The sequence below is a fragment of the Dromaius novaehollandiae genome, chromosome 2 (assembly GCF_036370855.1).
Source record: "Dromaius novaehollandiae isolate bDroNov1 chromosome 2, bDroNov1.hap1, whole genome shotgun sequence".
NCBI lineage: Eukaryota > Metazoa > Chordata > Aves > Casuariiformes > Dromaiidae > Dromaius > Dromaius novaehollandiae.
The window spans coordinates 146724039-146748780 of NC_088099.1; the positions used below are offsets into that span (position 1 = coordinate 146724039).

General features: G+C 38.3%; 1 protein-coding gene across 4 annotated transcripts in view; it reads left to right on the forward strand.

Annotated features, from left to right (window-relative positions):
• RAD54B (RAD54 homolog B) overlaps nucleotides 1–24742 on the forward strand; it is a 67350-nt gene that overhangs the window by 31114 nt on the left and 11494 nt on the right. For 3 of the 4 annotated variants that reach the window (XM_026099769.2, XM_026099770.2, XM_026099772.2), the window contains 4 exons: nucleotides 11955–12155; nucleotides 15320–15607; nucleotides 18269–18431; nucleotides 19104–19329. In XM_026099769.2, coding sequence (XP_025955554.2) covers nucleotides 11955–12155; nucleotides 15320–15607; nucleotides 18269–18431; nucleotides 19104–19329 — 878 coding nt within the window. Of the gene's footprint in view, nucleotides 1–8756; nucleotides 8817–11954; nucleotides 12156–15319; nucleotides 15608–18268; nucleotides 18432–19103; nucleotides 19330–24742 lie in introns of those variants that run through there. The other variant, XM_026099771.2, reaches the window with a different exon arrangement.

Genomic DNA, 24742 nt, shown 5'->3' on the forward strand with positions numbered 1-24742 from the left:
CACAATAATTAGCATAAGTTAACATAAATCTCAGGTAAAAAATAATTCTGCTGGATTATGATGCCCCTCCAGACCCAGCTGATGTCAGGACCGAGTTTGGTTAAGGTTCAGTCAGTGCGTTCACAGTATTATGTTTGTCACCCCATTTGCTCACTTTACATGTCTTTGTATAATCCATGACTGTATTCTTAATGCTTTTTCAACATGTGTTTGTTTTTGAAGTTTAGATCTTTCTACGTGCTTGTAATAAATAAATGCATATATACATTATGAGTTATATTTTTTAGATGTAATTTACAGTGATACAATAGGAGAAAAATAATTTGGGGGTGGGGGAGAAGGGCTGTGGTACTGTCTGTGGTTAGTTACTACGACATTATTTGTTTCCTCTGTATTGTATCAGATAAAATCTGTTGCAGTAATCCCAAGTCAGAGCTGTTATTTATTGTTGAAGGTTTCATGCAAAACAAAATAAATTACCATAACTCAGCAGTAGTTGGCAGGTAAACTTTACTGATTTACCTGCTACTATTAAGATTATGTTTCTGTGGACTCTAGGGACACTTGCATTTGACCTGTATCAGAAATCCAGAATTGAAATCACAGATATGCACAATTTTACTGCTATTATTGATGCATTGTATATCATTATATGTCATTCATTTAGAGGTTCATGCATCAGTCAAAACTGGGGTTTTTTTTGACTTATAAACTCTGCAGCTTTTGGCCAGGTGATGTTTACATTGTAAGTAAGCTTTGACAGTAGGTTGTATAATACCATGATGGCTTTCAGATGACATTGCTACCATCAACTACCAGTTTGGCCAAAACATTTTATTCTTGTTTACCTTCTTTCAGGCTAAAATATGTGTGTGTATGTGTGCGTGCATTTGTGTCTACTTACACTTTTTCGAAGTAGCTTAGCTTTTTTCTGAGACCCAGATTGAGAGGAGACTTTTTTTATATGTACTGAATTCTGATGATCTTTCCTAAGTAGTGTTGTAGTTTCCCTATGCTTTTGAAAGAGTGCCTGAAATTTGTCATCAAGATGGCCTTTGGCCATTCCCGTAAAAACTCACTCAAGTTTGTCCAATTTTAAGCCATTCGAAAACATAGGATTTGGTCATTTTCAGTGAAGGTTTGTTATGCTTCAGTTATAGTCCCCAATAGCTGAATTCCTAGGAGAGTCTGTCTGTACTGGGCACGTTGCGTTGAGAGAGCAGAACTGTGATTTTGTTTCTTGACTGTGGACACATGAATGAAAGCAAGAAAACTTGTCATTAGTTTTGCCTCTAGCAGGCCAGAAAGCCTCAATGAGGAAGCTGCTTGCTTCAGACCCAGGGAGTATGCCAGATGACAGCAAGAGTCTTGTACTACTGCTCTTCTTTCAGCCGGTATCTGAGAACTGATGGGCGAAATGTTTTCTCAGCATTTGGTGTTAGTCCAAATACAAAGGACAGACTACAGCCTTATCCATTCCTATGTTTTTGTTTTTCCATCTGTAAAATGGGGCTATTACTATCTCCTCATCTCAGAGTAAGGTGGAAATAAGTAAGGTTTTAAAAACCATTGAACTATGCAGCTGAATTACTAATTGCCCAGCTTTTATGGGCAAAGTTAAAGACCAGCAATAGTGTGGAAACTCTAGTTTGTACTTACGTGATTTAGACTGCTTCATAATCTGTGCACAGAGGAGGGCTGAATTAAACTTGCTCAGGAAATCTAACCATTGTAGTTTGTTAGAATTATTTCTGCTAGATAAAATTTTTTAATTTCAGAAAAGTTTTTGTTATGTAACTGTATATGCTAATTACGGTATTTTAGTTTTGGAAGTAAATCAGTCCCAAATCAATTTTGAAGATGGTACTAAAGACATTTTTCAACAGTCCAGAAGTCAAATATGTTTTGACATGTTTAGATACTTTGATTCTTAAGATATAACGGATAACTGTAAACGTTGTTTCTAGATGCAATATAGTAGAGAGAAATTTGATCATTTTCCTTAGCTTATCCTTCCCGGATGAGTATGCACTTGTACATGCACACATGTGCGAACATACACACAAATACACACACAGAATCAGATCTACATATGGTAATTTGAGAAGCGCTGAAGTTGCATGTGCTGCGGAGGCTGGTCGAGCAGCTTACAAGTGACATCAAAGGTAGAAGCAGTCCCTTGGGAACAGCACATGGAACGGGAGCATGTTGTTGGAAAGCTGCCACATCTCCATGTGTTTTAGCATTTCCATATATAAGTGGTCAGTTCAGGACCAAAAATAGGCAGGACTGACACAAAGTCAGCTCTGTCGAAAGCATCTTGAATGTATGGCTCCCTGCTGGGAATCATCTTATTAATTTGCATTGGAATTTCTGTGCAATTTAAACAGTGTTCAGTTTTCTTACTATGATGAACCAGCAAAGGCAGTGCAGTAAGCACCACTCACTCCACAGGGATGAATTTCTCCTCTTCCCTCCTCCCTCGTCTTCTCTCTTGCAGTTTTGCTTTCCTGGTAAGAATTACAACTAAACCTCTAGGTTTTTGTGCTTGGGCCATAAATACTACTTTTCTGCTTGGACTCTTCAATGGATTACATTTATGTAAATCAAAGTTATGTAACTTGATTTGGAAAGATTACTCTTTCCCTCTCCAAATATTTCGTCAGCCAGTCTGTAAGCAATCATTGCTGCATAACGCATGAAAATTCTCAAAAGTATGACTCATCCTCTGTGTGCCTCTTTCCAGGGTAATGCCATAAATTTTAACAAGTCCTGTTTAAATAATTTAGACAGGATAAGAATACTTTGCATCTTGTACTTCATGCAAATTGATCTAATTTTCTCATTGATTATTTTTATTTTAAAGACTCTTATAATTCAGGGTCACCAAAGATGGCCATTAACAAATGCACAGAAAAAAAATCATTAAAATGGATTTCCTTCAAATATGTGTTAAAATAGATGTTAATACCAAGTATACATAATCTTAATAAATCCCTTTCTGCCTGCTTGCTATATGTTACAGAGATAAAAGTCTTTGGGTTTTTGGAAACAAAAATTTTGTAGATCACAGAAATATAGTTCTCTTTTTATAAAAAACAAACACCCCCTCCACCCCCGAAATAATAGCAAATGTTTAGAGAATGCCAAAGTATATATTTTCAAAGTACTACGCTGGGATTTAGCTGTGTACCTTCCATTAACATTTAACACAAGAGATTGCTTGCCTAAATCTCTGAGAGCTGCTTTGAAAATTGCCTGCTTTTGAGATGGCTGCAATTAACCTATGATTGCTTAATGTTCTAATTATTTTGCTTTGCTCATTGTGTGCTTCTTAGTGATTTGGGATTTTTGGTAATTTATATATTTTGAGCTTTTCCACTCGTACGCTATTTAGACTATGATATATTGCAATAACATTCAATATTTACAGAACTCAAGTATAGATGTTGCTTTTTGACGTCACTTTTGCATTCATTTTTGAAGTAAAGGAGCCTTTAGTTGACAATTTAATCAAAACAGCTTTCGGTGTGGACTAAATGCAAGGTGGCAACCTTAAGTGTAGTAAACAGTCAACTTGGAAGGCATGTGAATGGTTCCAACATTTTCTCGAGCTGATGCGGTTTACTGCACCGTGAGATGCCTGCAGCATTTCAGAATTCTCAACGATGCTGCCTTTCCCTTTGATGATAGGACTTGCACATCTATTTCTGTGGGCTTGACAGAAGCTTTCAGCTTAGTTCATTAAATTTTTACAGTGGAAGCTGGAGTCAGTTGGATTGTTAGACAGCTGAGAGCTTTAAGAAGAATAGTTTTCTACCAGGGAGCTGTAATTTTGAAATTATTTGCTCTGTCTCCCTCCCCCCTGCCCCTCGTAGTCGGTATCCTTAAGAGCTAAATGTTTTGTTACAAGGTGGTAAGAGGGCATTGTTCCTGATTGCTTCAAATTAAGTACACCTAGCTTCTCTACTATTGTGCATAGAAAGTTCATATTTGAAAGGAAAATTACTAAGGTTACAAACTCAAGTACTCAAAAAACTGTTGCAAATATGCACAACCTGAGTTCAGCTTTTTTGTGCATTATGGTATAGTCATGAATTATGTGGTCGTGTATTATTATTATTCCATAGGTTTCCTTGCCAGTTTCAGTTCACAGAACGGGCTGCATCCACTTAATGAGCAGCTATTCGGGATTTTCTTTTCTCCTTCTTCTTTAGTGATAGACTTTTGCCTTGTTTTCAGCACACTATTCAAACTATTCCGAGTTAATTTCCTAATGGGTTTTTCTCTGGTGCCCATCATGATAGCATCTGAGTGCTTCACAAATGTAATTACTTTTCACAACGTCCTTGTGAGATGAGAGGTTGGTATAATCTCCACTTTATGGGAGATAAAGTGGGAGTTGAGGCATAGAAAGAATAAAAACAAAAAGTCCCATTAGTGCCGAAGGTGCAGTTTGAATCAACTAGAACTGTATTATCTCAGTACTGTGGCATACTGTAGAGTTAATCTGTTCAAGCCACAGCTTCCAGTCACATCTCTGAGGGCTCAGCACGGCTGCAAATGAGCCTGAATCTCGGTTCAGACACTCAGCAAGTGACTACTGCTGATAAGTTTGGGTGAAATGACTCCTTATACCACAAAGGAACTCTGGCAGAAATGGGAGTAGAATCCGGTTCTTTAAGGCACTGTTCAAAAGATCTAACCGTGAGAGCAGACTTTCTCTCCTTGCAGCCTCTGGCTCCTCCATCACACACCTTTAGCCTTTGGTAGCACAGGAGCTCAAGGACCCTGTGGGCAGCAGCCTCCTTTGCCCATAGCTGCAGAGAGGCTCAGTTCTGCGTGCTGAATGGGAAAGAAGGCCCGTGGAAAAGTAGTGTAAGGTGTATCCTGTCTTCTGTAAAGACTGTATCATTAATGCACATGCACAAAGGGGCAGATCAGGTCACTGGAACAATCTTATCTTTGACATTTCCAAACTTTGAGTGCCTGACTACACAAACTTAATACCATCCTCTTAAGGTAAGTTGGTTTTTTGTTTTTGTTTTCGATTTTTTCTTGGGGAGGGGAAGGAGTATTGTACCACAGGGTTGTAAATATTATTTTTCTTCTCTTTTAAAGTAAAGTAACATTTCTAAACAAATTATTCCATGTAATGTGTTGTTTTCACCTATATAAGGCAAAAGCAAGGTTGAAAATTCTAACTTTAGCCTGCGGTAGGAGGTTGCTGAATTCAGTGTAGACCATTAGTGTAGTGGCATACAGTGTTTTGCCCAGTGGGTTTAGCATGTATTTACTGACAGCAAAGGAACTGAAAGACTGAAAGTTTTCCAGGCTGAAGAGCAGAATGTACCCAAGGGAGATGGGGAAAAACGGCAAGAGGATCCAAGCTTTAGCTCCTGTTCTGGCTCCCCTGACTTGTCCATTACATAATCAAATGTTTTCCTGATTCTGGCTCCTCTGCCTGCCCTAAGCTTGGGATTGATTCTAGCTGGTCTCACAGGGACCATCAGTCAAATGGGTCCAGTGCAAAACTTAACTGCCTCAATCTTGTATCTAGTTCTTCACTTGCCCCTCTCAGTGGAGACCTGCTGCTGAATCAGATTCTGTAAAATGATTTGGAATTTCTTAAAAATTTTTATAGTTGTTTTTCTGATGTTTTTAACCTTGGTAGACCTAAAAATTGAATTAGGGAAAAACAGTTAAACCAGAAGGATGGGGAAAAGGAGTGCACCCTATTTACTTACTTTATTTAAGGAGATCTGAGTGCCCTCAGTGTCTTTGTACAGCCAGTTCCTTTCTGGACTCACCTACTCACCTTCTTTTCGGTTGCAACTCCTTGTCGTCCTTAGCTGTTCTTTTCCCTGTCGCTTTTCATTTTATTTTCCCTGTCACTGCATGGTCAGCTCCAGTTCTCATTTCTTCTTCCCAGGTCTTCTCATGATTTTCTTTGGTGGCTTCCAGCAATCCATACATTCTTGACCAAACCCTGAATTTTGAAGGATAGAGATCAGATGTCATAGTTTTTCTTGCCCCAGTTCTTCTTGCTCAGAAAATCCCAGTTTTCTTTGCTGCTTGAGTTTTATGCTAGCTTTCAGTCCCACTCCACTCCAGTCGCAGTCTGCCCTGGTCTTCCTCTCCATTTCACCTCTTCATCCATTGTCTTCCTACTCCTTTTATTCCCTTGCTGGCTTCCAGCCTTTCCCTGGGTGCTCTGCATCCACTCACACTTATGGTCTCTTACCCAGCTCTCTGTTTTTCTCTTTTGTAAGGTCAGCCTTTCGTTCCAGTTGTAGGTTTTCTTCTCAGGCTGCTTCTCCCAAGCAGCTCTCCCACGTAGCTGTCCGTGTCCCCTCTGCCATCTTTTCCTGCTTGGTTCCCAGAGGGGAGACGACATCTCTGAATGAGTGGGACAAGGAGAAACTCCCCGCTGGAGCACTGGGAGCCGACCCAGCTCTGGTCAGAGCAGCGAGAGCCGTGACTGCAGAAAAAGTTATTCTCAGCCTCAGTTAGAGCATGTCCAGTGGGTAATCCTCAGGAAATTAAGCTGCAGAGAATGTGCAAACTGCGTTCATTTCGAAAAGCTTTTAGCTTTCAAGAATGGAAAAAGTTTTACACCAGCCAAAATAAAAAAGTGCTACCTTCTCCCCAGATTTCTAGATTCTTTTCCAGGGTATTGAGTTGTTAGAGCTTCTATAATGAGTAATAGTTTACTGTAACTAAAACTGTATTTATCTGTGATTTTTGGTCTCACAAACAGTGATTTTTATCTTGTCTGAAGTTTTTATGCATGTTGTATGTGTGTGCGTTAGGATGTAACACAGCATAGAAGCTACATAGAAGACACCTAGCACAGAAGACTTCAGCTAGCCTGGTGAAAGTCTGGCAAAGTTATCAGCTGCGTAAAGTAAGATATATTAATGGAAATCCCCACAGTAATTCACATTCCTCAATCTAGATGCTAGTTTGGGATGAAATTTCGGAGAAAAGCTGTGCATATAAAGTGACTTCAACACAGATGTTCAAAACTGTTAAATCATTTACTTTTTAAAATCTGTTTAAGATAGTTCTGGATGTAAAACAATGGTGTGTTTTTTCAAAGAAGATATTACTTCTTGAAATAACAGTCTTTAGGTGAGATTGCGAACTTTCACATTCAGCAAGCTCATTCAACAGCTAATGCGAAATGGAAAATATTTTACTTGTTTTTGTTTTTAAAACACAGTAAAGCAAAAACATACTACAGATCTCAGCACTCTACTTTTAAAACTGGGCTGATCTCTGATAGGATTTGAAGTGTCTACAGGTCACCCACACACCTTAAATACTGGTAAGACTATGGGCCTCCCCAGGTAATGGTGGTTTCATTTTGGCAATGATGTTGATTTATGCAAGACAAATTACATATTATACATTTTTGTGTAAAAGAGAGTTACTAAACACTGGATTGTTTACAAGGAAATCTGAGCTGTTATCCCAGCTGTCACTGATTCCTATGGTTTTAGAGCAAGTCAGCTCAATGCTTTCTGGTTGTGCTCTCCATAAAAAGTCTCATAGAAGTGCTCTGCAAAGAGTTATTACATATTTTTCCATCTTCACTGCATAGTAATATACATTTACATGTTAGCTTAGTATTAAATTTATCATTATGTTAAAATTACTTTGCAAATGAAGGATGATGCTCTCTCTGTATCATATTTCTTTAAATATTCCCGGGGATCTCTTAGAAGTGTTTAACATACAGATATTTCATACAGAACAAGATACTTAACTGCTGTGTAAAGATCTGTTCTCTGAATGTTATGAATGAATTTGATAAAGCAACTTTTTGATTACTGCAAAAGTGAGCTCCTATAAATTTTTCTTGCTTCTCAGGAGACAAACGTGCCCTTGGCTCTGTGGAGCCCACAGGTTGCAGGTATGCGGACGTGGCTGCAGAGGCTGCAGCAGGGCCCTGCGCTTGAGTGTCGGCTCTGATTCATTCCGAGTCCGGATTTTCTTTTGTACCAGTCCAGACTTTTGGCCCTGCCTACCTTTCTTTTTTTTATTCTTTAGCACTGTAGAGTGCAATTTGAACCAGGTGTTTTCTTTAAACTGTAATATTTGCACTTTGACAATGATTTTTGTTTAGAAGATTTAAAACAATTCACAGAAAAGTCCCTACCAGTTAATACACACTTAAACTGTGAAAATTCAGGTATAGAGTCATTAAATAATTTGACTGACCCTGCGCTTTCAAAATTGCTCTAATCTAACAGTAGCTGCCACTGAAAGGCGACAGTCCTCTCCTCTCCTTGTTGAGGCACATGTTTTCTCCTCTTGTGTTGACTCTGGCTGCTCACGATGTGACTTGCCCTGGCTGTTCAGTCACTAAGGCTGGGGGATGAAATCAGTGGGGGAGGGGGAAGGAAGGGGAAGCTTGTGGCGTCTGGCAGCAGCCTACAGTTAGGTGGTGTTAAGCCATCCATTAAACCACATCTCAGGTTGAGGTGTCTAGTGTCCTGCTCACTGGAGCATGCTGTGCTCCTGGTGCTAACGCGTATTTACAGTGCTGCAAGCTACAGTGTGTATTTTACTGAAAATGCACGTTCGACTTAAATTTTGCAGTCTTTCATAATTAGGCTCTGCTTTCTTACTGCACTGGAAGTAACCTAATGCATTTCATCAATATATTTTCTCTAAATCCTGTTCCTCAGAAACTGGTTAAACTAGTTTGCCATTGGAACACTCCCCCCCTTTCCCCTTTCCTGGATCCTGTCCCATTTTCTGTAAATCATCACCTTCATGAAGGTTGCTGAAACATTTCCTCGTATCAAGTAAGCCATGGTTTATATCTTGAAACTTAAGCCTTTGCTTTCTCAGCTGGGTATGTTTCTATTTGTGCAAGCTTTTCCAAGCCTTTTTACTCATGTTTTCAAGATTTCCAAGCCTTTCATGCTGGGAAGAAAGAAAATGTCATTTGCTGAAGTTTCTTCACAGTTAAGGAAACTGCACTTCCACGCTAGGCAGTTTGCTAGATGGGAGAGAAATGGGTGGGCATGACTTCCCGATCTTTTTCTTATTACAGAAGTTCCCATTACTTTTTTTTTTCAGTCCAAACTGCCTTCAGTAGAGCTTGGAATTTACAATTGCAGTTTATCTTCCAGGATCTCAACAAAATCATCTCTATATAGATACTGTCTACTGGCAGTGAGCAGAAACGGTTTTACTGTCCCAACTGTTGCTCTCTATATTCCTGTATCAAACACTGATATACACAGCATACTAGTCTCATTTCAATTCACGAAAAGTTCCTGACACCATATTTACAACTCTTGGATATTGCCCTGGAATACATCTCCAAAGTTAAATAGGTGAGGTGCAGAGTGCCAACAAAAGTGACAAGCGGAGCGTGTCCTAAGTGGGAGGTTGAAGGCAGGTAACCGAACAGCACCGGTGGCGAACAGGTTTGGGTTTTCTGTTCTAAGGAATGCTACAGAAGATAATTTTGAGATTTTTTTGGTTTTTTTACTGAAAAATGTTTCTTTTTTAAAGAAGAAAAATGTCTTAACACTTTTATCCAGAATTCTACTCTAGTTATAAGTAGAAGTGGAACACGTTATGCAGCAGAGAAACTAATCATTATTGAGCTGTTCTATAAACAGAAATTACAATAATTCCAATGTCAAATTGAGGGAAGAATTCTGAGCATTGCAGAGTCTGTTGGTTTTCAGTTTTCCCTTAGAAACATGATAATGTTAGATGTAATGTGCATCCAGTTTTCTTCTCACTGGGGGTGGATTGCTTTAGAGTGCTTCTCTGCACAAGTCACTACTATAAAATGCTAGCAGTTTCCAGCACTGTTTGTATACTATCGTTTTTTTCTTATTGTTTTAAATGAAGTAGGGAAAAGAAGAGTTTGAAGAATTGTTATTGACCTTAAAGTTAATCTACCAGTGATTCAGATAACACCAAGCAGGATTCCCTGGGTAAAAGAGCAGTGACTGTAAAGGAGACCTCAGGGGTCACCAAACGCATGTGGGGGGTCAGTGGAGGAGATGAGGAGGTGGCCATTCGTTTTCAGATGGCCATCCTTCAAGAGAGAAGAAGAAAGTTCTGCAACGAAATCTCCGGTTCTTTGCAGTAACAGTTATTTAAAATCTGAAAAGGAGGAAACAAGTAGAAGTTGCTGATTAAAAGATGAGAATTCGTTCCAAGGCCAAAGACAAAGTAATCTTTTGTTTTGTTGATCCAGTTCACATTTAGAGACCCAAAACAGAAACAAATTTAGTCATTTGTATTTTTAGCAGTGTGTTTTCTCCTTCTCCTCCTCTCTGCTTCATCGTCCAAACCTTATTAATGGTGGTTACTGAAGATCCAGCAGTCCTTGTGCCTTTTTGCAAAACTGCAAGGATTTATTCTTGCTCTCTGTCTCATTTCCCAAGTTTCATCTAAATACAGTTCCCTACATTTCAGAAAGAGATAATCTGTTCTCTACTCTGATCATCATGTGGTGTGTCAATCTTCAGTAGCTGTTCTGTTGCCACTTGGAGATGGGGTCATCTGTGGTGCATGAAACACTCAACAGGTGTAGAGGGCTGATGCCCTGAAAAAAGATCAACCTATGGAAAATCCTATATTTACAGTCTGTGCTAGCGCTGAGTTCTATACAAAGAATAAAACTCGTAGAGAACTTTGGGAAGAAAATCCTTTTCCATAAATATAGCACTTTGCATATATTTAATACTTTTGTTAATAAAATAAAGGCTAGTTTGAACAATTACTCTGATTTTAGGCAAATGACTTACATACGAGTGTTTAGCAGTTTTAAGAAAATGCAGACTTGATGTCTACCTAACTTAATCAGGTTGCCCTCTTTATTAGACCATTATTATGAGAAAAATTTTACTCTTGCTACTTCTCCTTTAAATACAAGCATAGCTGGAAAGTTTGGAAAGGTTAGTCTTTGGCATAAGCAGTTTTTTTGTATCAGGTTTGTACAGTGTTGAATCCCAGATGGAATCAAAGGAGCAAACCGATTTAAGCCTTTAACCAGCTTGCAAGGGTATTTTAATGAAAATTAGTCTGATTCTCTCTTTGAAGTTGTGCATGTGCTGAAAAGGAATGCTACAGATACTCATTTAGATAATGCTGAGGACTTACCTACCATTACTTGACTCATGTCAGATTGCTAGCTCTTGAAAGCATGTGTTTATTCTTAATCCATATTATAAGCAACTGTTATTTGTTCTATTATGATTTCTTAACCTTATTAACCTAAGTATTTCCTATTAATATTTACACCCATGATACTTATAATTAGTTAACTGCTGACAAATCTAAATCAATGTAAGCCTAGTAACAACGTTTGAGATGCTGCAAGCTCAGGAGATGGTCTATTTCAAGATTTGCATAATTATTAATTTTTAAGAGGATATAAAGAAAGCAGTTGAAGTAATCTTTTGCTATAGTATGATTATAGTGATTCTGCAACTTAATACTATGGGCTTCAGATCTGCTTACTGGCCTCCTTTACTGTCTTTCTTGAGTTCTGGATTCCTGTTCTTGCTTCCAGAACATTGCCCAGCACCAGCTCATCAGGACTCTGTTTTCATTTTCTCCTAGCCTTACTTCCCTTCTGTTTTGTCCAGCCTTTCCTTTTATTCTTTTTTCACTCTCATCATCTTCTATGCCAAATCAGGAACTCTCTTATTAATACACCAAGTAATGTCCTGTTCCTGAAAGTGCATACTTTCCAAAAACAATTTAGTAAGATCAGTTCCTATTTCAGGTTGAGTCCCTGTGCACTGCTCTGTCTCACTCCAAATTTAACGTAAGCTACCCAGGACAGGAAATACACTTTGTTTATACAAGATGAAATGCATAGATTATCCTTGATTTGTTTGAAAAGAAAATAACTGTATGCTTCATGAGGAGAACTTTAGATATTCTGTGTTATTTTATTTCCCTTTTAGATGCAGTGTATTTGCCAACATCAGGAATGGCAGGAGAAGCAGCAGCTCAAGAAGAACCTGAATGCCTTACAAAATATTTCAGTGTTGTGTGGTGTAAGGCGTCAAAGAAAAAGCACAAGAAGTGGGAAGGTGATGCTGTCCTTATTACAAAAGGAAAGTCTGTAATACTGAAAGATATGGAAGGCAAAGACATTGGAAGAGGTACTGTAGATCTGCATGTGTGTGTGAGTGAAGAACTGGCTTAAAAATAATGTGCTTTGAATGAAGCAAACACAGTTCTTTTGATAGTTTACAGTTCCCAAAACTAATCTGTCGACCACAGGATGCAAAAAAAAAGTAGATTTTCTTTTTGGCAAGAAAAGCTTTATACTTCTTCTTACACATGAGGCAGATGCATGGAGGAGGCTGGGGCAGGCTGAATAACATTATTCACAGAAACACGAAATGCTAGTCCAGGGGGGGTTGTGGAAACAAACTGCTGCACTAATTCCCCAGAGCTGCCAAATGGGGGATGAGAAGTTGATTTCTGTTGCTTGAGTAATGCACTAGAGAAGGTGTTAGAATTAGGGGAAGGCATACAGGTAAGTTGCTTGTAGATATTCCAGTCAGTAATATAATAATTGGGAATATCTGAGATTGGATCTGTACTTCTCAGCTAGTCAAGCAGCTAAAAATATTATCTTTGTTGGAAAGACAAGCAACAGCAAAATTTTCCAGCCAAGCCAAAGTCAACTGTGTAGCAATTTTTAGTCTTGCAGTTTTAGGAGCAGCTGCTGCTGTAAGACACAGTTTGGGTTGATATCAGAGTTAAAAATAAGACTAGCAAACTATAGGCTGCAGTCAGCTCAGAAACAGTAATTTTTTGTTGAAAGCGAAGCAAGAATTAAATTTGCTAACCGAGCCAAAGATATTTAGTAAGGGAGTATGATTGGACAATGTTGCTACAAAACACAATTTGATTAATTTTAGGACATGGCTTCTCTGCTGTTTTGTTACAAAGCTGACATTGTGAGCCTTGTTAGGACCAGGCAGTTTTAATTTGCAGATCAGTTTCTGACTTGGAAGCTAATTTGAATTCATTTATAGCAAAGCAATATATGTACTGGCTTGCTTGTTTTTGAAGAAAGAGAGAAGGAGAGTAATGCCTGGAATGCATCAGCCACCACCCTGTTGTTTTTGTGTTTTTTTTAAAGTCCTGTCCTCTTGAATTAGCAGAAAATACAATAGGAAAATTAATATTCTGTTTTTTTGGTAAAAATCTTTTTGCTATGCTCGATGGTGTCAGGGAGCACAATGATGTCAATGTCATTGGTGCTAACTCCCCCATTCAGGGTTGTTTTCATTGCTATGATGCTACATAGCTCATTGATTCTAAAAAAAATCATTAATTGACCAATTTAAGAAGTCTCAGTTTTAAATTTATGCAATTATTCTACATGCCCACTGAGTGAGAAGGAAAAGGATTATGTCCTGTAGTGGTGATTACCTCCAAAAGTGTGTTTAATACTAGAAAGTTTACAGTGAGTAAATTAGCATGAGGCTTATTATTTTAAAAATCAAAAAAAGGGCTAAGGAAATTATTTTTTTACTCAGGCATTTCAGGCCTGGATCTAGGAAAGGATATGAGAATGTAAAAACAGCACGGGCTTTAGCTTATTTTTGAGGTTAGGCAGCAGAACTTCTTGCTCTTCTCCCCTGCAGATGTCCTAATTCCTCAATAATATACTATAAAGAAATTCAGAATTCATTTCTTCTGATTTGCTCTGTGTTATAGAAACAATTATCTCTGGTAGCTGAATAAACGTTTGAGCTTTGCAGATTTGCTTTTTGCCTTTTCTGAATTCCTGTCTATCCTTAAAGCCAATCCTGGCTTAGAATTAGAGCCTTCAGACCTGAATTCAACAGAGTCTGTGCAGAGAGGCACCTATATTCAGCATGCTCAGCTTGCAGCTATGTAGAGGTAGTACTAGAAAAAAAAAATTGCTGAACAAGGGTAAGTCAAAAATCCCCTCTCCAGGCATCTCATTTACAAAGGCACTTGCATTTACTTGTGTTCTGGCATCTTGCTCTTTCCCGAAAGCAAATGTTCTTCTTTCAAGAACCAAACAAAGATCACTTTGTGTTTTTTGCATGCATTTAGAGGAGAGAATAAAAAATACCTCCTTTTCCTTTCGGGCTAGACTGTTTTTCAACACTTGCTTAGACTGTGGAACACCTCTGTTAATTTCTTCCTCTTAGAGGAATTCAAATCCAGATATTCACCTCCCAGCCTTCTGGGGAAAGGCACATATCCCTAGAAGTAGGAGACACGGGCTTTGGAACAGCTCCCAGGACTCTCTATGCATAGTGAGTGTTGGATTTAATGTGTATAACCTTGGGGAACTTTGCTTCTATCACAGGCTTTACCTGCTAGTCTTTATTTTTTTTGGCCCAACTAAATATTCGGGCCTGTTTACCCTAAATGGTACAAATTTGACGGGGTAAAAAATATGCCTGCTTCTAATTTCAAGGTAGAGATGTGGCTTTGAGCTCCCTCAGTTAGGAGAAGAAATTATATATAAGCCTCCCATTTTTATGTGAGAGCTTTAACCGCTAGAATGCTATTTAAAAGAAGGAACAACCACTTTTTCCTTCATCTTCACCTTAAAACAAGGTGGCATCTGCTGCTGTATTTTGTAATGAGACTAACAGTATGTGTTAGGTGCTCTGAGAATGCCCACCTGACCAAGTCCCGACAGGGGCATGGAAGAATGCACCAGATTTGTTTCCTGATAGGTTTTGCAATGGACAAAGTATTGAGTTGATAAACCCAGTCAAAAATCAGAGCATATATGCTTTAGGGCATATGTGGCAGTAAAGCTTTCAGATATATAGGAAACCTTAATTTTGAAAAGCTAATTTAGAACAATTTTTCAATTATTCAGTCCATCTAAATCAACAACAAGCGGAGGTAGTGGTGTTCAGTCATGAAAGGAAGGAAAAAGAACCCAGAGCAGTCAATAGTTTTGAGCAAGTTTAAAACTAAGGCAGGCTGCTAATTTTTATGATATGGAGCTGTTTTTTTTGCTGAAATTCCATGAAACAAATACTCGATATTCAATAGAACTACTCTTAGATGTGGATGGATGATAGAATGTTTGCTCATGTAGCCTTGTATCTTCTTATAATTCTGATTATTTTCACTGAAATGTTGAGCTCTGGTAAGTAGAGGAAGGCTTTATGAATTCAAATGTGTAAAAATTCAAGTGCTTAACAGTCCAGTACCTGTTGACAATTTTGTTTTTCCTTCCTGCAGGTGAGTATTGATGTTAAGGAAGTAGTATTTGCTGTGTTGTCCTAATTACTAGATTTTGATATTCTTTTAGGTACTGGATATAAATCTAAAGAGCTGGAAAATCTTGATGAAGGTCAGACACTGAGGATTGGAGGAAAAGAAATTGAAGTGATAGGTGTAATTTCAGCACAAGACTTCAGCAGTGGCAGGTGTTTTCAGACTGGAATAGAGACTCATAACACAGCTCCAACTGTTTTATCACAAGCTACTACAAAACCATTCTGTAATCCTTTCAAAAGACTGTGTCAGCCCAATACTAAAGAGAATATGCTCAAAGATTCTCAAAGCTACAGACCTCGCCATGATCCATATGCTCCAAGTAAGATTTAGAGTTTTAAGTTTAGTTAAGCATGCTCTGTCCTACAGTAAAAAAGTTGAGCCTGTAATCAACATTTTTGTATTCTCCTATGTATTACTGAAGTATTTCTGAGATACAGTAGTAATGTTTATGTTAACACCATATTAGGATTTTATCATGAGTGCTTTTAATAAGTGTAAAACCCAGAAATGCTCTGCACTGTATAAAGTTTCTTATAGGTAATGAGAGTTAATAATGAGTTAGAGTGGTTTCTAAGAGTTTTGCCAAGAAAAATGAGTATATTGAACAGAGAAACAGTCTGACATATGCTAGATATTCTGTATGAGTCCCAGCTTTCCATTGGGTCAGTGAAGTACTGACAGAATACAGCAGTGTGGTAATTACAGTGGAGGATCAGTAATAAAGAGGTTAAGCCAGGTTCAAAGAATTGCCCCTGACAGTGCCTGATCCTTCACAGCCAGTGAATGTAATTAAACTGCCCAAGCTCAATAAGATATGTTTTGGAATAAAAGTTTTTTGTTTTGTAATGCTAGACCTACCCTGTGCTGAAGAGCCAGGAGAGTTCACAAATTACATGGAAACAGGCTGGATAAGCAGTTGTATAAGAGGGATCATGTAAACATTTGACAGTCATAGGAAGTGGCATTGCTTATCTAAACCAGGAGTGCTCGTTTTTCTATCAATAACAAAGCAGGCACGCAACCTGCTGATTAGGAACAGTATGCTGCAGAAGGCTTTATCTTTCAGATGAAAGCGAAAACCGTTTAAAGAAATGTTAATAAGTAGAGCAGTGTCTTACTTTTTAAATAGGAAAATACAAGTTTGTTGCACATTCTTACTACAGTTTTGCCCCATCCTATTTCTTACCTCTTATCCTGAAAAGTATAGGAGTTTTCAAAGCTGCTACTTGGCTCACCATTCTGTAAATTTCCTATCATTCTCTCCCTATGTAAATAAATAATGAGATCCTAATCACGTGGTAATTAATGATATCATTTGCACTTTTATAAGAGCAGTCTTATTAGCACAGTCTTCTGATCTGAATTCAGCTTGATTATGTTGTGTCTAATAATGTTGCTTCCTGTGGTTTCAAGATGATACTGCATTAATTTTCTAACCTAAAATCTGGAAAAGAGCTGAAATATTCAGTACCCAAAGTAACTCCTTTGTTTTTACACTGCTCTGATCAAAAGCTAGATTTTATTCTAATTCTTTTTCTTCTGTGACTTATCTGCTGGTGAATTGGAGTACCTCCTATGAGATGTCCCTAAACTGATATGGAGAGCCCTAAATGCATCAAGAGGTGGGATCTTCAGTCATAAGCGTTGCTCACACAGGAGAATCACATGGCTTATTTAAAGTTTTGTTACATAACCCGTTTCAGAAGTTAGTTGAGACACTTTCCTAGACTACGACTTTGGGATACAGTTCACTGAATACGAACCATGTTAATTCAGTAGAGCTAACTGGTATTGGATCATTCAAAGGTGTTCATGTGGATGCCTGTGATGGTAGTCGATTGAAATGCAGTTTCTTCAAAATGGAATGCCATTTATCCTCTTGCTCAACGGGACAGGGCACACGTGACCAACGTGTAAAGCTATGTCTTCCATGTATCATTTCTAAGCTTTTTGTCCATAGCTCATCTAAGCCTTGTTTATTCCCCATCTCCAGTGCTGAAAAATTTTGTCAGAAAAGTTGTCTTTTTGTCACCATTGGATTTTGTATATTCACACACAATTTGATGTAATCCATCAGAACTCAGCCCTTTGTCACTAGGAAAAAAATATCCCTGAACAGTACAAGCCTTCAGCCAACCTATGCCCATGAACAAAATATTAATACAGATGTACTCTAGTGGCATAAGATATCAGAAGCTGTTGCCCATTCTGTCCTCTAACAATTCAGCTTTTCAATGAGGATGTATAACATCAGTTTAAGCAACCAAGTATGGACATTGTCTAGCAAGATAATGACATTAGAGTTTGTAAACCAATAATAAAAATGATGGCAAGCAAAACTGTTTTTCAGATGTAGCCAAAGCATATTTTCCAATATGCTCTCGCTGCCTCTGTCTGTCTTCCAACCTGTCAACGTCTTTTATGCATGCGCTCTGGCAGCCTGTGTCAGCTCACTCTCAGTTCAGCCCTCTTTTTTAACAAATCATTGTCTTTTCGTCTCTCTTTCTTGGGCAGAGAAGTCTTTCTGGGTATCTATAAGAATGCCCCTTTGAAATATGGTGTCGAGACTTTAGCTAGGACTTTGTTTACATTCTTTTTCCTAAACTTTCCTTTAAGAAGTCTCTTAGAGCTTCTTCTGATTAGCATTCAAAGTAGTTGTGCAACATTTATTAGGTAGGCAGTTTCACGTCATCATCATGCAAAATACTTGGAAATTTTCCAGTTTGTCACCTTCACATTTGAGAAAAAGTGCAAACCATTTTAGAGTCATAGGTAAAGGATTTTCTATTTAGAAGGCTGCCTAGATGCTCTGTTATTAAATGTATTTTCTGTCTGAGAATGAACAGTGTATTAAACAGTATTTTTAGTAGTTGTTAAATCATATGTTTATTCTATAGTTAAATTAGAGAAATAACACTCTTTGTTAATAGAGTAAAAATAAATGATTTGTACAATGCTTGCATGTGTTTTGAACTTCAAGATTCTTTAGTTATGCCAAGACCAAATGCAAGTCATCAGTGGATGTTCAATAAGGCTGGTTTACCTGTGGTGGATGTAGTTGTGGATCCTTACATTGTAAATAATCTCCGACCACATCAGAAAGAAGGAATTATATTTCTGTATGAATGTGTAATGGGAATGAGGTAAGAAGATAATTATCCTTTTTGCTTTCAAAACAAAATATTTTCATGTCCATGTTAGAAATTTGTCAATTTGAAGAAACTGTTCAATTAATTCATATTAATAAGTTTCACACAATAAAGGTTGCACAGTTTTTTTCTCATCTGTGTGTAGCCTCATGCTTTCTTAACTTTGCCAGATGTGATGAGAAGCTAGTACACCAAAAGGCTTGTCAGTTCTGTTAAAAATATCAAGCCTTGTAAAGACAGATACTGTCTGACCTATACTAAAGCCCACTGCTTTCTGGTAATTCAGGTATTTGTAATAAAGAAGCTGAAATACCAGCCTGTTCAAAAAGATACAGCACTGTTTTCAGAAGTGTTTTCTCAAGTTATAGATTCCTTAAGGTATACGGAAGCATTAAAAAGGTAATATATTTTGTAAAATTTTTAATTCTAAAAAAAGATTCAAACTATTTGGTTTTGGAAGACTAGTGCATTAATCTAGAAAACAAAAGGAGTTTCACCCTAAGGACTTCTGGTGTAACTGAATGAAAACCTACAGTAGAGCATAATAAGTATAAATAGGATCTTCGTACTTCAGGAAACAGTGACAAAAAATGATCCTCAAACCAGTTGTAACTAATAAATGATATGCCTTTTAAAATGTTACTACAGTCTAATTATTTTTTACAGAGTTAGTGGCAGATTTGGAGCTATTCTTGCTGATGAAATGGGTTTAGGAAAAACATTGCAATGCATTTCGCTTGTCTGGACTCTTCTGCGTCAGGGGGTCTATGGATGCAAACCTGTAGTAAAGCGAGCACTAATTGTCACCCCTGGGAGTCTGGTAAAAAACTGGAAAAAAGAATTTCAGAAATGGCTGGGAAGTGAAAGGATCAAGGTCTTTACAGTTGATCAGGTAAGATTTATTTTTGAAAGGGGATTAGGTCATATTTGACTCTCAAAATAGGACTTTTTTTTCTTTTTTTTTTTTTTTTGAAACTGGAGACCAAAACTAAAAATTCTCTAGTAATCTGGAAAACTTCATTTCTCCTTCAGGTAATTGTCCATGTTTCCATTTAGCTGTCATTGCCCAGGTGATAGCTCAAGCTTGCCTGCCTGTGTAGCATGTCTGTCCAGTCTTTCTTCAGGCTTCACCTTTGAAGATGTAGGAGGTGATATGATCCTCCTTGTGCCTCTTCTGTTTGAAGAGGAACTTTCTGTTGTATGTCACAGTGCATTTATGTAACAGAGCTGCTAGCCGGGCTGACCTGTGCTCGGTTTCTTTGGTAGTTCTGTTTGCTCCGTACTGCAACCCTTTTCCTCTTTGCTTCAGCTGTCTGCTTCAGGTTCCTTTAGAAGGTTATTCCCTTTATTGTTACTGTCAAGAGGTAGGTTTCTGTAAAGATGATTTAAAATCTCAGGAACTGTCAAACCTAGAGGCCCAGGGTTAGATATTGAGAGTAGTATCTCATGTCTCCAGAAGAAAGCAGATAGGTGCCTGTCTTAGGACGAGAAGTTGGATGATACTGATCCTCCTATGGAGGAGCTCTTCTGGCTGGTAAGGGTGCTCCCACGTTCCTGTGTTGCCTCAGTGAGTCCTATGTGCTGACAAAGTTTTCCATCTGGTAATCTCCTCAGGAAGCCTTTAGGCTCTTGCCTTTGTTTTCGAAACACAAAACTCTGGGTACTGTACTGCAGAGACTAAAAGCTCTAGCATGGACTGTGTGCTTCAGTGGTCTTTATTGACCACAAGTAAACACCTACTAAAGTAAAAGACAAACAAGTTTAAGGGATGAGAGTATATGATCACTGACTGAGGTTTTTTTCTGGAGGAGATCCACATCGTGCTATGGTGATCCGGTACGACTTTTCTTGCCATGTATATTTTCCCTTGAAGTTTGGCTCAATACCTCGGTCAGGGGGTAGGATCCCCTGGGGGCTTGCATTTGTGAAATTGTAAACAAGAGACTTGCTCGTGCCTTTGTTAACACTTCTGAAGCTTCCAAATTTAAGCTCTTTTTTTGTAATTTACAATCCAGTATTTATTTTCCTAAGATTTCTGGGCCCTGGGCCCCTATGGAGTGGGTGTTCACAGCAGAGAGAAGAGATGCGTTATTTAGCAAACACACAAATTGTGTTGTCTGTGTGTACATTCAACAATCTGCCCTACCTCTGCTTTCTCCTCTCTCCTGTCTGTTTGACCTGCACCAGTGGAAGGAAATGGAAACCCTGGAGGCCTGTGCCTCTAAAACCTAAGGGAGGGGTGTGAGGGGTACCTGTACACGGACACAGCTAATTAAAATGTCTGAATACAGTGCTCAGGGTGTAAGGTACCACAGCAGTTAAATGTGTTACAGACAGTATATCTTAGACAGCTTTTGGCTACTTTTTGAAGTAACCAGACACTTAGTCACCAGTGTTTGCTAGTAAGGAGTGTCTCCAGATGAAAACACTGAGTGAAGTAGAATGGAAACTCACTTGACAGCTTTGATTGTGGTAAATGAGAGAAATGAAAAATCTAAATGATAAACATGCAGTATCTACATCGGTACCTGCAGCAGAGATACAGATATTTATTTTCCAAAGTTTTTTTTTAATCTAATAGTTCTGTACAAGTAAATTGAAGAAGCCAGTAGTACTTCATGCTGAAGATGACCTAATTCTTAAAGCAACCAGATTTGCTTTTAGTTTCTTGCATTATCTTTATTGTCTGTATGGAAGAATGAATATTTCAGACAAAATGAAAGCTTTTAAACTCTCTTTTTTGGATTTTACAAAATTATGCCAAAATAGTTTCTTTATGTTTTTATGTGAAAATAATTTGTAATTCTGTATGTTCCACTCTTATTATCATCAGCTCCCCCAAAGTGCCAAACCAGCTTATTTTCTACTGAGGTCAATCCACACGTCTGTGTCAGTAATAAGCGCTCTTTGCATCGCCTGCATTTTTAGTAACTTGTTTCAAGACATGGCAATGAAGGAAACTGATTTGTCAGGAACTGTAATGTAATGTAATTGAGAAAGTTTCTAAAAGAAGTAGCTACAAGGCAAAATATAGTATGGTAACACTTTTACTTGAAAAATGAGCTAGAAATAATTGAATGTTTTCTCTCAATTTTTGTAACTAATGTTTTGGGAGAAGAAAATCTGAATTTACTGACAGTTATTTTTACCCAGAATGACAATACCTTTTTTTTTTTTTTTACCCTTTTAATTTAAATAATTTTAATATTCTTATCCATCTCACTGGAGCCATCTGGAATTGAAGGCACGCAGCAGCTTTTAAGATTGTGTTCCCAAATAGTAAGGAATACATTGTCATGCAAAAGCAAGACACAATATGACTTTCCTGGGGTATAATGAGGGATTTCAAAATAACTTCCTGTCTGTCTTCTAGGGGGAAACAGCAATTATCCTGTTATTTCTTCAGTGTAACTTTAAAGGAAGAGCTTGTCTCAAAGTTTTTTTTTTACTTGCGTATAAGGAATACATTCAAAGAACTGGCAGAATTTTTAAGATATGAGGTGTGTTTTCCTCACTTTCACAGTGAAGCACTAAGAACTGATTCTAACCCTTCAGTAATACACTTTTGAAACAGTGCATTTAACTTTATCTCCTTTTAAAATGTGATTACAATTTCTTTCTGTTAAAATGCAAGTGTCATGTAGAGGATATTTGGTCTTAAAATGAGGGCATCCCCACAAAGGTTGCATTTAGGTCTCATTTATCCATATTACCAGCATTTGAGATGTGTTTGACAGAATAATTCCATTATCTGTTGGTTGAGAATGTCATTTCTGTTGGGGTTGTTTTGATTTGTATTTTTTAAGTCAAAATGTCTGGAGAATGAATTAATTCAAGGTTTACGCTGCTTTGTGATTCAGCACTTTTTAATTCACACTTCAGTGGCTACATTGGATTTGAATTGGTGCAAAGAAGGGTCTGTTCAAAGAGCAGGTCTGGGATATTATGGAGCTCTAATACTGATTGACAATTGCTCCATATGTAGCTCTGAGCAACTCGCTTAAACCTTTCAAGTCACTTTGGGTAATTGCAAAAATGGAGGCTATAATACAAACGTATCTTGCAGCTAATTAAGAGGATAAATTAATTATTTGAAATTAGCTTGTAAATTTATTTTATTTTTTATTCCATCATTTGCTGCTGTTATTAAATACAGTGGTGCGTATATTATGTTTGGATGTAGGGGGCTTATAATATGCCAGGGCTCTCCTGATCTTTCTAAGGGGTTCAAGTAGGCCAGAAGAATTGATGAATTCCCAGGAGAGGGAAGATGGAGGCAGTACCCCGATACCCAGCACTTTTCCTGTAATCTCAGCTCATGCCCAGAAAGTGTAGGAAAACAAAATGCTTTCTGAACCCTGGACATCTTCTGATGATTGACAGTCTCTCAAAAGACAGAGAGGCGTTGTGTCCGTCTCCAGGGCTGCAAGGAGCCTGAATGCCGGGTAGGGACAGCAGTGGCTGTTGCCTCCATAGCTCAGCGCCTGGGACTGCTCTGTGTGTCTGCTCCTGTGCTGGGAGTGGAGGTCTCGGGAAAATTTTCTGTTCCTATTTTGAAACTAAAAGTAAAAATACTGGCCGGAAAACAAGCTCTTCACTACAGTTCTGGAAGCAACAGGAATACCCTGGTCCAGTCCCAACTCCTGGGGGAGGCAGGGGAAAGGTTGCATGCTCTTGTTACCTGCTCAGCACCTCTCCTTGCTGCCTCCGTCGCGGGCTTGTCCTCTCTGTGAGCAGGGAGTGGGCACTGGTCTACCAGAAGCTATTTTGTGGGACTGAATGTGCCCAATTTGGACCATAGATTCATATGAATCACCTACTAGGAGGTTACAAAGACTGTGGTAAGTAAGTGGTGTTGCTTTTTCACTGTATTACACCATCTGGCTCCAGACTTAGTTGTCTGTGTCTAGTAGCTGATCTTGTTTGGTAACAAAAATACCCTCTTAGGCTCTAACTAGATTTGCTCTCAAAATTGAAGAGGTACTTCAGCTTCTGAGCTGGGACCATAGTCTGCTTGGTTCATGAACACAGTTAGGGAATAGTGGGTTTATTATCAGGCAAAAGTATTTGCCATGTTAAGAAAGCCATCCTTCTTGTCTCCTGAAGAGAAATGATCCCTTGCTTCAAATCATCTCAGCAGTCATCAGTCCGTATTGTGCCTCCTTCCTCCAGCAGGGCATGTAAAATGTTGACTTTCCAGATTATAATGGAGGTTTCCTTTGTTCTCTTGGGATTACCAAGTAGATGTGTCTTGAATACTCACTGGGAGGTGAAGCTGTCACAGATTAATAGTATTTATAATTTGTTGCTTATGAGCCACCAGAGTGCTAAGGAAGCTATTCTGTTAAATGGCATTGAGTATTTTGTTGCAAGTTTATTTGTCCCTTCATTAATTTTTGAACATGGTTAAGAACTGTAGAGATACTGCACACGCGTATTATCTAGTTACTCTTTATATCCAGCTGTATGTAACTGTCCAACTGTATAACTGACTGGTTGCGAGTGTTTAGTCTTGTGCTTTCCTTTTCCTCACTGATGAATAGTGAATTGAGTTTGGTAACTTTTGAGGTATTGTTTGGTGTCAATACTAAAGAGGCTATATTCTGGCATGTATAGCAATTAAAAACAAAAATATTTTTTTTAGTGAGAGCTGTGTAAAATCTATATTGCATAGGGGCTGCTTGGGTTTAGGAAGGAGTGTGGAGGCAATTTGTGTCTGGAGCTAAGGTAAGAAACGTGGTCACGGTAGAATTTTCCATTTTTACACATAATTGCAAGCAAGGCTATTTTTTCCAATTCTTTATTCCATTATAGGTTGCATTTCTGAAGCAAGCTAAACAACCTTAATACATTCACAGGTCTGTTCAGAAATGTAACTATTTCTAGGAAGCTTTGGGGGAAAAATCTCCCTGTCGCATTACAGTGACTTTTTGTGTTTCTTTTTAAAGTTAGTTCTATCTCTAAGGCCTAGAACTGTTCATCTCTGATTCTGTTCTGACTCCAGTGCTATTGTACGGACAGCTCTTGTTGGTTTCCTTCATTGTCATGTTTGATAATAAATAAATAAACTAACCAGAATGAAGTGTGTTTAGGAGTTCAAAACTATTGATGTCCGTTGAAGGAAAAGGGTTTGAAGGGCGTATAAAGGTAGAGGGGCTCACAACCACTTTCTGACCGTTAATAAAGCGTTTAGGACTCAATTCCATTTATAGATGGACAGGCATGTTTTCTGGAGATAATTACTGGCTTCATGCTCTGGGTCCCAGCTTGCCCTTACCTGTCAGCCAACCTATCGATGCTAAGGG